The sequence below is a fragment of the Gekko japonicus genome, unplaced genomic scaffold (assembly GCF_001447785.1).
Source record: "Gekko japonicus isolate JY-2015 unplaced genomic scaffold, Gekko_japonicus_V1.1 scaffold303, whole genome shotgun sequence".
In the NCBI taxonomy this organism is placed as follows: Eukaryota; Metazoa; Chordata; class Lepidosauria; order Squamata; family Gekkonidae; genus Gekko; species Gekko japonicus.
In genome coordinates this window covers 210,897-224,985 of record NW_015169180.1, presented here as the reverse complement: position 1 = coordinate 224,985, position 14,089 = coordinate 210,897, and the positions used below count along the sequence as shown (strand labels likewise).

The 14,089-nt window shown below is 47.2% G+C and overlaps 1 protein-coding gene across 1 annotated transcript in view; it reads left to right on the top strand.

The window, feature by feature from the left end:
* LOC107114561 (pancreatic alpha-amylase-like) overlaps positions 1–14,089 on the top strand; it is a 28,877-nt gene that overhangs the window by 2,154 nt on the left and 12,634 nt on the right. The window contains exon 2 of the mRNA XM_015416099.1: positions 9,589–9,810. Coding sequence (XP_015271585.1) covers positions 9,589–9,810 — 222 coding nt within the window. The remainder of the gene's footprint in view (positions 1–9,588; positions 9,811–14,089) is intronic.

The window sequence follows — 14,089 nt, the reverse complement described above, 5'->3', positions numbered from 1 at the left end:
GAGCAATTGGGCGCGATCCCACCGCAACATCTGGGAAGCGTTGAGCGCCCGTCCCTGATCTGGCCCTTTTGATGATAACCCGCAGCAAAAAAGAACCACCTACTGAGGTGGTTCTTTCCGAAAGGCCGCATCAAAGCCGGCCGTGGGATCGCCGGCACGTTCTTCTGCCGGTGCATCCCCGGCTCCTGGCCAAACTGTGCATGCTCAGACATGCGCAGTTCGGCAGCCTCCCATGGCTTCCTCCCCGGTCTCCCTGGCATCTGATCGTGCCGGGGAGCAATTGCACGGCGGCTAACGGGATCTGTATGATCCCGCCGCCGCGTGCCTATTTTGGTGCGGCTTTTAAAAGCCGCACTTTGCCCGTCCTTTTCCCCCCTCGTGTGGCAGGGACCAGAGTAGATTTTTTTGCTCATAAGACTTCACAGCTTAGAGGGAGCATTGCTAACAGGGTGTCAACATCCAGGTGCGCCTTTCCTAATGTCCAGGAATTTGGCACCCACGAGTTGGCAAACCTACAGCAACCTTGGCTGAGAATGATCTCAGGCTTCCTCCCTTCCAAGATCTCAAAGCTTATCCCCCAATGACTTACTCCAAAGTAAACCTTCCCGGGATCTGGCTGTGCGGCTTTCCCCAGCTGTTGATTATCTGAAGCCCTTCGTCCTCTTCTGCCATTCAAATCAAACCTCTCCCCACCCCCGAAAAGAGCTTTTCCTCTTTTCCGACCCCTCCCCCCAACTCCTTGCTTGGTCTCCCTAGCAAACAAACTCTGGGAGTTTAACCCTTGCAGTGCTGCAGAGGAAGGAAAAATGTTTCCCGTCTTCTCCAGGAGGGAGCTTCAGCAAGGCATGAAGACCCTATGCAACCCAATGGGGGTACTCAGGAGTAACTGCACGGGGCCTCGCTCCCAGAATCTCTCCAGTGCTGTTCAGCCACCTCAGAAAAAGGATTCCTGCCACCTTCTCCTGTATTGCAGATCACAAGGCAGCATCACAAATCCATACTTGTGTCTCCTTAACAGTCTTACAAAACAGAAAAAGAGGCTCAGAGCTGGCCCCGGAAGATGGAGAGTTGGAGGAGAAGGGCCCCGATGCCAGCAGCACTTTTAAAGACCCGCATACATTCAGACAGTGCAAGCTTTCCTGGGCAAGCTACAAGCACGCTTCCTACCTTGCTTTTTCTGTGCGTGCCTGCGCACGGGAAAAGCACGGAAGCCAGTCTCCACTTGCAGCCTGCTCCAGCTCCTCTTCAGGCTGAACTGAGTGCTGCTGGGAGTTGGGGGTGGAGTTTAGCTTCCAGAAGGAAGCAAGCCCCCACTGCCCTGACTTGTTCCCTCCCACCCAATCCAGCCGAACAGTCACAGAAAGCGGAAGGGGGGGGGAGAACCCTCCACTTTCAAAATGGGTTGGTGGTGGGGATGGGGGGTAGCAAGGCCCAGCGGGGCTCAATACGTTTGGGAGGGATGCAAGCTCCTCAGCCCCCGCGAAGATTACGCCAGTGCTCGTATCCAAAGGCATCTTTGAGTAGTCAATATACCGTGTGGGCATTATGGCAAGAAGAGCTCTCATTACGGTGGCCTTTCTTGGTACCATGTGCCCTGCTTTTGGGGATACAAGCTACTGCACTGGATTTTTATTTATTAAAATATTTATACCTCACATTTCCCTTGTGACTTGAGGCAGTTTACAGTTTCAAGGTTGGAAACATACAAAATACAATAAAACCCTATTAATCTGCCTCCCCAATAAAATGCCTGCAGCTTAAAGTCAATTAAAGGCCCTTGGAAGTAAAACAGCCTTACAGCACCTCTTAAAAACTTCTAAAGGTAGTGCTTCCAGCACAGTCTCTGGGAGCCCATTCCACAAGATGGGAGCTACTAGAGAGACAGAACAGGCCCTAGTTAGTATGTGTATTACATAGGCAGTTTCAGATGGTTAAAGGCCATAATAACTGCTTCGTTCCTCTTGAGCTCATTCCTCTGTGTGCAGCGTGTGTTGGACTCCTCGGGAGAACATTAGCGTATTGTTGGGGGCATCTATCAATCAAGTAGCATTTGGGTTGGGTGTGCCATATGAGAGGAATGGGAGATTTGACAGACTTTATTGAGGCATAGAAAGCAGAACATTGGCAAATGAATCTGAAAGGAGGGAAATCTATCTGAAAGCAAATGAACGCTCTTAATAATTAGCTGGGATAGAATGTCTAGAACTCACTGTAGCAAGGAGATAACATTTCAGTTTACTTATGGGGATGCAAGCAGGCCTGAAGAAAGATGCCCTGCCCCTTTGGTGGTAGAGGAAAGTGCCATCTAGTCACAGCTGATTTTTAGTGACCCCTCATGGAGTTTTCAAGGTGAGAGACGTAAAGAGGTGATTTGCCATTGCCTGCCTCTGTGTAGCAATACTAGATTCCCTGGCTGGTCTTCCGTCTGAGTACTAACTAGGGCTGACCCTGGCGCCGGTCACACGGGAGGCTTTGATCCGCGAGAGGGACGGATCAGGGGCGCAGCAAGCGGGCGCGATCACTCCACAACATCTGGGAAATGGCGCACACCTGTCCCCGATCCGTCTCTTCTGTCAAAAGACACGTTTTTCATGGACATAAGTAACCCCTGGTAAATAATAGCCTATTAAGCCTGTATTAAAGTGACAGGGCTCTTTTTTTCAAGCAGTTGCCAACCGAGTTAATATGAACATCTGTTGGATTTTATGAATTTTCTTATAACCTATTATTCTAATTATAGACATAAAATTGCATATTAAAAAGAAAAACCACCTGAAATTGAGGGGAAATGACAGGTTAAAAGTTTCAACGAGCACCACTGAAAAATATTTCTCTAAACAGACAAACTGGATATTGTGAGAAGGTTAGTTCCAGTGCTAACCGTCCCTCTAAGAAACCCAGAAGTGAAATGTTAACAAAGGTGAGACTGAAGGTCTCACAATTTACTCCCATGAGTTTCTGGAATTTCTTAGACCAAAATGACCTAGGGTACTCTGTCTTCTAAATAGTCATATCCTTTGCATAAAAGTTGCCTATGGGTAATCAGGCTGTAGAACCATAACAAATTGGAAGAAGCCATATTTTCTTACAGGCTTATGATTTTATAACAATGTGTAAGCGAACAAGCTAGGAAACTTTTTGTGGGCTTATTTGCAAAACTGCTCCAAAGGCAGATGTGATTCAAACAGCCTAAAATGTGTTCTAAAATCTTTCCACGCTTCCAAATGCAGCAAATAGTGTCCATCTTGCCATGGGAGAACATAAAAAGCATCAAGGGACATAAAAAACAAATTCTTTGGCCAAGATTGTTCAAATTTACAGAGTGCGCAGTGCATTAAATAGTTCGTAGGATGCCATTTGTCCCTATTCAGCTGGATCTACAAGTACTAAAACTTGATTTCCTCTCTGAAAAGGGCTGTGTCAAAATTGTTCATTCCAAATAATTTTGCTTCCAGTTATGACTGTGAAATGCAGGGACAGCTGGTGGCAACAGTCTCTGGCAACCTGCACAATATAAACTGGCACATTTTACAGTGAAACAGGTTCCAAAAAGAGCACATCAATTCACTAAGAGAGTTTCTCTCTCTTTCTCTCTCCTAGATATGCATTTAAAGCAACAGGAGAGAGATTGCTTGATAAAATGCTGCACAAGTTTGATTATCTGCTGATCTACCTAAATGGCATAGGGGCATGGAAGATGGCTTCCATATGCATATCGCTAGCTGAATTATGAAACTTATGTAAAAATAGATCCTGTTTAGGCTTTTTCTTTTGCTGATCCAGAGCACTGTATGTTGACTCCTATGTGAGAAGCTGAAATCTCATCAATCAGTTTATTTGGGAGAATCAAGGTTCAGTTTCTACCTTGCCTCTTTCTTGCTGAACTGTTGATCAGCTGAAGTGCATCATTTTTCAATAGGCTCCATGTCCACTGTTAGAACCTGGAATTCGGTGTTAGGGTTCTCATTCCTTGGTGCATATACGAACTAGGATGTTCAGGAGTCCAAAGGTTTTCGGAAATCGGCATGTGAGAACTATTTTTAATGTCTTTTAGGGACTGTGCTGCATCCGTACGCTGGACATTCTTCCCTTATTACTTATTTTAACTGTTTTCTTAAGTCCCAATTGACAGCATTGGTTCAATAAAAAAGGTACTGTAACAAGCCGATTTTTCAGTACCCATGGGAACCAGTTGTACACTTTTCTTGTATTTTTGTTCAGGCCCTTAAAACTTCTCTGAGTTTAGATTACTGTTAGGGTTGCCAGCAACCCCCAGAAAGACTCAGGAAGGTGGAGCCTCACCAAAACAGTACCCCACAACACTGCAATGTCATTTTCTGGTTGTGTAATTGGAAGTGACATCACTGCATAGCAGGGTGCTCTATGATTTCTCTGAAACTGTTATAATAAAAACCACAGACTTTCAGGGGATCCTAAAGCATCCCATGATGTAAGAAGAAGAGATTGGATTTATACCCCGCCCTTCACTATCCAAATGTGTCTCAGAGTGGCTTACAAACTCCTTTCCCTTCCCCTCCCCACAACAGACACCCTGTGAGGTAGGTGGGGCTGAGAGAGCTCTTGGCAGAAACTGCTCTTTTTCAAGGACAGCTCTTATCAGAACTATGGCTTGCACAAGGTCATCCAGCCAGGTGCAAGTGGAGGAGTGGGGAATCAAACCCGGTTCTCCCAGATTAGAGTCCGTGCACTTAACCACTACACCAAACTGTAGTGATATCGTTTCTGGTTTTGCCTTTCCCGCCTTTTTTCCATACCACTCACTGGAGCAAGGGTAGGCAATGGAGGGTGGGGGTGGGAGCTCCCCTGCCCTCATTGGGCATTTGGAAACACTGTTCATTGTTAATCCGATGCTAGTTTATTTTACCATTCAAGTTGACACTCTGCATTGTATGTGTTATAAACGTTTACAAATTAATGTCCAATGTAGATAACACATGTATTGTTTGGATTGACTTGTTCGGAACTTCAGTAGAACCGGAAACACAGATTCTGGAGTTTAAGGCTTAATTAATTATTTATTTATTTTATTTCTACCCGGCCCTTCCTGCATGAGGGCTCGAAGCAGGTTACAACATATAAAACTCACAACAATAAAAACCAACTGTAATTCTATAAAATCACCAACCTCTTAAAACAAGATGACATTCCGAAAAACCATTTCCCAGAGTCCCGGCATGGTATAACAAGAGGGCGAAGAGAGGCCAGAGCCTATAATTTAGTCCAGTGACTCAACAATTTACAACAAATTACAGGAGGAGGGGCCAGATGGTATTTGATGTCCTCTGCCTCGCCCAAAAGCCTGGTGGAACAGCTCTGTTTTACGGGCTCTGTAGAACTGTAAAAGATCCCGCAGGGCCCTGATCTCTATTGGGAGCTTATTCCACCAGGTTGGAGTCAGGACCAAAAACATCCTGGTCCTTGTTGAGGCTAGATGGATGTCTTTTGGGCCAGGGACTTCCAGTATGTGCTGGTCTAATGAGTGCAAGGCCCATCGAGGCACATATGGGAAGTGGTGGTCCCTCAGGTATGCTGATCCCTGGCCAATAAGGGCCTTAAAGCTTAAAATCAACACCTTGATGCGGATCCAAAATTCTGTCGGCAGCCAAGAGAGTTGATGTAGCACTTGCTGAATGTGCGCCCGCAGAGACATCACAGTCAGCATGCGTGCTGCTGTATTCTGCACTAGGTGTAACTTCCAGATCAGGTACATAGGTAGGCCCATGTAGAGCAAGTTACAATAGTCCAGTCTGTTACCGCCAATGGCCTGCCTCGTTGTTTGGGAATTAGCTATGTGGCAGGGGAAACCAGAAGAGTACAGGGATCGCACACCAATTGTACACCTAGGTCTGGTACAGTAGGAAGACTCCAGATTTGAAGAGTAAATTAAATGGATTTTATTAAAGAATTTACCTAATTACAAGCACACTAAGCATTCAAAAAGAGCAAGCAATACAGAACTAAGAAAGTAGAGGTGACTGATAGCAAATGGGTCAGTTACAGGGTAATACAACCTGTTCAGATGTGCAGAGGTCCATGGTAGGGTTGCCAAATGTGAATCGGCCGGGAGAGGGGGGCTCCCGGCCGGCGTCTGTTGCGTACGCGTCACCCGGAAGTGACGTCGCACGCTGGGGGCAGGGCCACGCCATTTGAGGGGAAAACAAAGAGTGACGCGCACGTGGGGGTGGGGTTTTCCCCAGGCCCCGATTCCACGGGAGTGGGAATCGGGGCTTGAAAGCGGGGGGAAATCCGCCCCCCCGGGAGCATTTGGCAGCCCTAGTCCATGGAGACGGGATTGTGACCCAAACAAAAGTTTGGGGGTGGACTGCTAGTTGGCATCAGGGCAGAGGCACACTCTGAGGCCATGTGCATGGATGGATATAGACAATAGAGAACAATGCTGACCAATGGGAGGTCTTGAGGGGCTTGCCCCAGGTGAAGACAAAAGATTACCTGGACCAGTCAGGGGTGTCTGTCACTTTAATGTAGGCATAAGATAGACAGCAAGGAAAAAGTGCAGCTCGGAACCATATTCAGATACCCCGGGCCAACACCGTACTAACTGCAAGGTCACCCCTGAATGGCCATAAATCTATCTATCTATTTATTTATTTATTTAACTTTACATTTGCTATACCGCCCTAACCCCTAGGGGGTCTCTGGGCGGTTTACATTTGTTGTGGTTCTAGGAACCTTTCTTCCCTAACTTGGGCCACAAGTGATAGGATGGGGAAACCTACCAGCACCCTAGTTGGAGCGTCTTGTTGTTTCTCCGGCACGGCTTGTTCCGGCGATCTCTTCTGGCACACCTCCAGCGACTGCCGACCGGCGGGACTGCGCAGGCGCCCGGCTTCCACGCTCTGCTTCCTGGTTCGGCTCAATCCAATCAGGCTCCGCCTTGCCAGGCGCCGCGTGTCATCGGGCGCCCCTCAGTCTCTCGCCTCCGCCGCTCTGCATGATGTCCATTCGCTGCCAGGGATCGCTCCGCTCATGCTGCAGCCGCCGCATCACCGCCTTTCCTTCGCCGCCAGATGCTTTCGTCGCCGCCATTTTTGCCGCTGATGACTCCACTGTTTCTCACCATCTTCCACGCTCCACGCTCCTCATCTGAGGCGGGTGCCCCCTACCCTTCTAAGGGTAGGTACCCATTCGCCTACTCGCATAGGTGTTTTAACTGCTTTCGGCCCGCTGGGTTGGCGGGAAACCTATGCAGAAGGTACCATAAAATCCAACAATCAAAGGAAGCAAAAATGGCATGGAGTGTGGAGGCTACCATAAAATCCAATGATCAATGGAAGTGAAAGCAGCATGCAATACAGAGGGGAATTTCTGTTCCAACATGGGTTTGCTAAAACAAGGGAGGGAAAAGCCAGTGCACAATCAGTCCAAGACTGTACATGCCAGAATGTCAAAGCATCTTTGCAACCTCTGCAATCACCAGTTAATCTCTGCTGTAAGTATTGACTGGCCCAACAGGATGCTCTGCTCCCCAGAGCAGGGGTCCCCTGTCCTGGCCTGCTGAGGAATGGCAGTGACAGCTCCAGTACCAACTGTAATTCTTGTCTACTGAGATGCAGTTTCAGTCCCATCAGCCAAGCATTAGGATTGCTTAGAATGTCTCTGTGTAGTCCATCCTCTTGGGACAACTGCTAGAACGTGCTTCTTTGCTGTATTCATGGCAGATTTCACCTCCAGTAACAAAATCTGCTTAGCTTCCGAGATCAGACGAGATCGGGCGTGTTCAGGGTGGTATGGCCGTAGGCTAGTAACAAAATCTTAGCAGCATTAGGCCTTTTTAACAGCTTGCGAGTTTCCTTCTGTGGGAATCTCAATCTCTGTTTAACACAGAGAGGAGCACAAACATCGGGCATCTTGGTTTTCAGCCGTTTATCACTGCTATCACATCAAGAGAATAGCTGTAGAAACATCTCAAATGGAAACAGGAGGCAAGCAAACCATACCTCTTCATTATTTCTGTTGAACGTCGTGTTTTGAGGGTTCTGTACAAGTCATTTCAGTCAAGGTATTACTTATTTTTTTGTTGGGAAAGCCACTTTAAAATCCCATAATTTGTGACTGTCACAGTACTTTTGACATTTGTTTGCGGAAACTCCTTTTTGTATGAAAATCCAATAGAGTGCACTTGGAGCTCACTTCCAAAAAAAATGGCTGTGGGAATCAGGCCTATCTATTCCAGTTGTTTACCAATTCATGGGCACCAGAAATGACCTTGCAGCTTGCTCCAAAGCTGTTATCTTTCGGACAGTGTTAAAATCAACAGTTGTATTCTGCGTGTGTGTAAGTCGCAGCTGACTTATGGTGACCCCAGCAAGGGACTTTCGGAGCAAGTGAGAAGCAGTGGTGGGCGGCCAGTGCCTTCCTCTGCAGAGCTTTCCGTGGTGGTTGCCCATCCAAATACCAGCCCCGCTTAGCTTCCAAGATCTGATGAGATGGGGCTATACCATGTTGCCTTACCTCCAAATCGTATGCTCGGCTGACCCATTAAAAAAAAACACCAGCAAATGCTGACCCAGGGAAAAGTCCATCTACTGAAGATCTGTTTTGTTTAAAAGATGAAGGTTTTAATTCAGGCCAGTTTTGAGATTACAGGGCAGATTAACACTACCTAGCTCTCTTTCCTAACCCACAAACTACCAGCATCACTGTGTCCCAATTTTTGTTCCACAGTATCCTATGCTGAAGCCAGTGTCTGTGCCGTCCATTGGAAATCCAAAGGAAGGCCAACACACTGTTTTTTCAGCTAGATTCATGGCCAAAAACCTGAAAGAATGTTGGGTTAGCAGAGTGCTCAAGGCACATGTCACAGCAGAATCTGCCCAATGTGTGCACTGCTATGAAACAAAGTTAGACACGGAGCCTTTTTTATCTTTGCAGAACTAGTATGTGTCCTTTATTGTATATTGGATAAAACAAAGAAAGGATTCTAATCTAGTCTAACTGACTAGGGTGGATGGAGATGCATGTCCTGTCCTCACAGCGCCAAGATGAAGAAGAATGGTGGGGAGAGAAAGTGTCAGACAGAAGGAAGGTTCCCTGAGAGTAGCAATCTGCATATCAAAGGGATAGCACTGGAATAGTAGAAAGGAAGGGTCCTGACCTACCTATCTCTCTCTTGCTATAGTCCCCCTCTAAAGTCAAGAGACAGTGCAAAGTCCTTCATTTTCAAAAAAATCCCATATCCTGAGGCCCATCACCATGTGGATGTCTGCCAGAGAGCACCATAGTTTGAAATGGAGGCCAGGCCGAGTGAACCACTATGGGCTGTGTATTCTCAGGCCTTAGTGCCAGTGCAGAAGGGAGTGCTGCTTTTCCAGCTCATAATTTGTAGGCCCATAATCCTGTTCTCAGACACTGAGGTGAGGAGCTCTCACCTGGAATAGGTATCCTCCATTTCCAGACTACCCATCACTCCAGTTAATGTTTTTATCATGTCTGTGGTTTAAAAAAGCGGTGCCTTCTCTCTAAGCATTTACATTATTGTGATGCAGCTCCCCTGCCTTGTATTGGTGCTTGTGTTTCATCAGTAAAATGTGCTTTGCTGTCCAACAGGAATGCAAAAGGCTACTGAGAAGGATGTCTCCTCATGCCAAAGACAACCTGAGATGCCTGCTGTTTCTCCTCCTAGCAGTCTTGGGACTTTGCTGGATTCGATGCAAGTCAGGCCCCCAAACCAGGAGGACATCTATTGTCCACCTCTTTGAATGGCGCTGGACTGATGTTGCTCTTGAATGTGACCGTTATTTAGCACCAAATGGATTTGCAGGAATTCAGGTTAGTACACTGTCCCCTTCAGAGATGGTAGTATTAGGGTCTGAGCTAGTCTATATCCCATTTTTATCTGGCCTAGGAAGGCAGGGCAGATGGTTTTCCAAGTCCCCTTTTTATACTTGCAAGAGAAAGATTGTTCCATTGTCAGCCAGTCATTGCAGAGTATCGTAGCAGAGTGGGGATTTGCACCCAAATCTTCCCAGTCTGGGATTGCCAACCTCCAGGTGGCGGCTGGAGATTGTCTGGAATTACAGTTGATTTCCAGGCAACAGAGATCAGTTCACCTGGAGAAAAAGGCTGCTTTGGAAGGTGGACTCTGTGGCATTATGCCCCATTGATGCCCCTCCCTCCTCAGGCTCCACCCCCAACATTTATTTATTTATTTGTGGGATTTTTATCCCACTGTACCACAAAGGCGGGCTCAGGGTGAGTTACGTTACCAATAAAAACATATTTAACATTCCATATAAATTTCAGTTAAAACCTAAAAACCAATTATATGATGGTGAGATGGGGGTATACTGTGTATGACTCAGGAGAGGGCCATCAAAATCTGTGATACGTTGATATAACTGTCATTCTAGGCTGGTTGAGCTGGGGGCTAGTTAGAGCAGGGGAGGCCAGACATAATGAGGCCTCTGCTGCCTCAACCAAAAGCCTGGTAGAACAGCTACGTTTTACAGGCCCTGTGGAATTGTAGCAAGTCCCACAGGGCCCCGATCTCAATTGGGACCTTGTTCCACCAGGCCGAAGCCAGAGCTGAAAAAGCTCTGGCCGAAGCTAAGAGGAGATCTCTAGGGCCAGGGATTACCAGTAAGTGATGTTCTGTTGAGCGTTAAGCTCTTCCGGGGACATATTGGGAGAGAGGGTCCTGCAGATATGTTGGTCCCTGACCGCATAGGTCCTTAAAGGTTAAAACCATAACCTTGCACCTAATCCTGACCTCAACTGTCAGCCAATGCAGCACATGAAGCTCTGGCTGTTTGGGCACCCACAAAGACATGCCAGACAGGAGGTGTGCCACTGCATTTTGCACCAGCTGAAGTTTCTGGGTCAGGTTCAAGGGTAGCCCTGCGTAGAGCGAATTGCAGTCATCCAGTCTGGAGGTGACCATTGCATGGATCACTGTTGCCAAGTCACAGCAGGAGAGATAGTGAACCAGCTGCCTGACCAGCCAAAGATGGTAACAGGCCAACCTGGCAGTGTTGGTGATCTGGGCTTTCACTGAAAGTGAGGCATCCAGGATCACTCCTAGGCTCCTCACCATTGGTGCTGGCACTAAAGCTGCCTCGCCAAGGGTTGGGAGCAGTGTTCCCTCTAAGCTGAGTTAGTGTGAGCTAGCTCACAGTTTTTTAGCCTCTGGCTCACATATTTTTGACTTAGCTCAGGAAGGATGGCTCCAGAGCAAACTAATTTATGCAGGAGCCAAATTGTTTGCTCATAACTTTAATACCAGTACCTCACAAAGTAGCATTTTTTTCTCACGAGACTCCACAGCTTAGAGGGAGCATTGGTTGGGAGCTGGATTCCGGATCCCACCCAGTCCGACTCAGATACAGGACATCTGTCTTCGATTGATTTAGTTCCAGCTGGCTCTGCTGTAACCAACCAGCCACAGTCTCCAGAGCCTTGGCCAAAATATCTGGGGCAGAGTCCGTCCGTCCATCAACAGATAGAGCGGAGTGTCATCAGCACACTGGTGACAACCCAGCCCAACCCCCCAGATTAACCGGGCAAGAGGGTGCATATAGATGTTAAACAGCATCAGGAAGAGAATCACTCCCTGAGGGATGCCGCATACCAAAGGGTAACGAGGAGATACCCTCTCTCCAAGCACCACTCTCTGTCCTCGACCATGGAGAAAGGAGACCAGCCATTGCAAGAATGTTCCCCGTAACCCCACATCAGCGAGGCGATGGGCCATCAGATTGTAATTGATCTGGAGCTGTTCCGCTACCACTCTTTCAACTACCTTGCCCAGGAACGGAAATGTTTGACACTGGGTGGTAGTTGGCTGGGACCATAGGGTCCAGAGATTGCTTTCTCAAGAGTGGTCCTCGAAGACAAGGACCGGTCGATAATCTCTCCCAGGGGAACCCGAATTCCGTCACTGCTGGCCTTAACCAACCAGGATGGGCTTGGGTCAAGGAGGCAGGTGGTGGGCTTCACAGCTGCTAGGATTCTGTTGACCTCCTCCTGAGAGAGTCAGCTGAACTGGTCCAAAGTTGGACTGGAAGATGGCCAAGGGGCCTCCAGCTCATTTTCTGTATCAGCCGTAGCCGGCAGATCCTCTAGGTATTTTCCAACCCGGAGCTGGCAACCCTATCCCAATCCTAGTCACTCATTGTAACAACTATAGCAAACTGACTACTTGGTACACTCAAGCCTTTCTCCCTGCTTTGCTTACAAGGTGCTGCATGAGACACGGATAAGCACAGGTAGACTTTTTGTGCACTGCCCCGACACTTAAATGAAGGAAGTTCAGATAAATCAAGACTGTATGCATACCAGCCTTGTTCTCCACGACCACCAATGAATAAATACTCCTCCCCATTTCTTTTACTAGAGTTCAGGTTATTTTAGTAACTAGATTAAATATTAATAGAAATAGAAGCCATAGATGGTAACTTCTGCCAGCCTTCAAACACAATGACATTTACAAGCAGGACTGTGTACACACTGCGCTAAAACAGTCCAGAACTATGTCCTGAAGAAGATCAATTCAGTGATTTGCATATATGACTGTTAGTAGCTTCAGGTGGGTAGTTGTGTTGGTCTGAAGTAGAAGAGCAAGATTTGAGTCCAGTAGCGTCTTAAAGACCAACAAGATTTCTGGTATACAGGCTTTCTAGAGTCAAAGCTTCCTTCATCAAATATTTATTTTATTATTTATTTAATTTAATTTATACCCCGCCAAGCAGCCCCGTAGCTAGGGATTTTTTGGGGGGGGGGGCTTGGGGAGGCCCACCAGCTAATTACATTAAAGGCTCCAGGGCAAGGGGGGTCTGCTTGGCGTGCACCCACACAGCCCCCACTAGAGCCATCCTCTGAGGCGAGCCAGAATCCCAATGTTAATAGACACCAAAAGGTCTAGGAAAGCTGCCGTGTTTAAAAAAAAAAAGGAGAGCGGGAATCAAGTTTCCTCCCTCACTCCTTCCCTGAGCCGATGATCTTTTCTGAAGCCTGGAGCAGAAAATCCAACAGGAGGAGCTAACTGCGGCAATCCGACCAATGTGTGTGTGACTCAGTCAGTCACTGGATGCTGCTGAGTCCTAAAGATACTAATCTCAGATGAGCTCAAACAGGGAGATGCCAGCTCAGATTGATCAGGGGGTGAAGGGGAAGGAGGGGGAGCTGAAGATTGGGGGATGCCCCCACAAAAACAATGGGGAGTCCGGGCCCCACGTTAGTTAAGGGCCTGTCACCAAGGCGGGCTTAGGGCGGCTTACAACAATCATAAATACAATTGAATACAGTTAAAACCCTATCATTAGAATAAATTACTTAAAATAACAAACCTTTAAAATATAACACATAACACGCTGGATACAAGTTGGAATGGAGATTCCTGAGCCCTTATATCCCAGTCAGAAGATGGGAGGGGTGTTGCAAAGATGGGAGTCAGAATGCAAAGGTACTATGCAAAATGTAATCAGCTTGATTGTTGACATCAGATAAACAGGTCAGTCCCTATGCAAAACAATAAGTGTCATTATAAACACCACACTCAGAAATCAGTTGGAGAACATTTTAATCTTCCCGGATATGCCATTGCTGACAAAAGGGTGGAAATCCTGAAACAGAGAAACTTCAAAGGGAGATTAGAGCACAAGATTACTGAATTTGAATTCATTCACAAATTCTGAACAATGTACCCCCCACCTTGGGCTGAACAAGGACAGGATTCTTATCTCATTATTCATGCTAATTTACTGCTCCCACCTCTGCTCTAGTCAAGCTGGTTACATTTTGGCAATAGGATTCTTTGGGTGGGGGGAGAGGCATTTGTGTGTGTTCTTGCACCTGGAAATCACGTTGACCTCTGGTGAGTGACCCCTACTAGGGGCCTGGAGGATATTTAGAGAGGTGGCTGAATAAAACCTGCCTCTGTCCTCCTGACTTGGTATTCCAAGGAAGTCTCCCATCCAAGTACTAACCACAGTCAATCCTGCATAGCTTCCAAGATCTGACAAGATTGGGCTTGCCTGGGCTATCAGGTCTTGGCTGGTAATAGGTTCCTGATGTAACAAAGGCCAGATCAGAGCCTATGCTTGGGTATGTT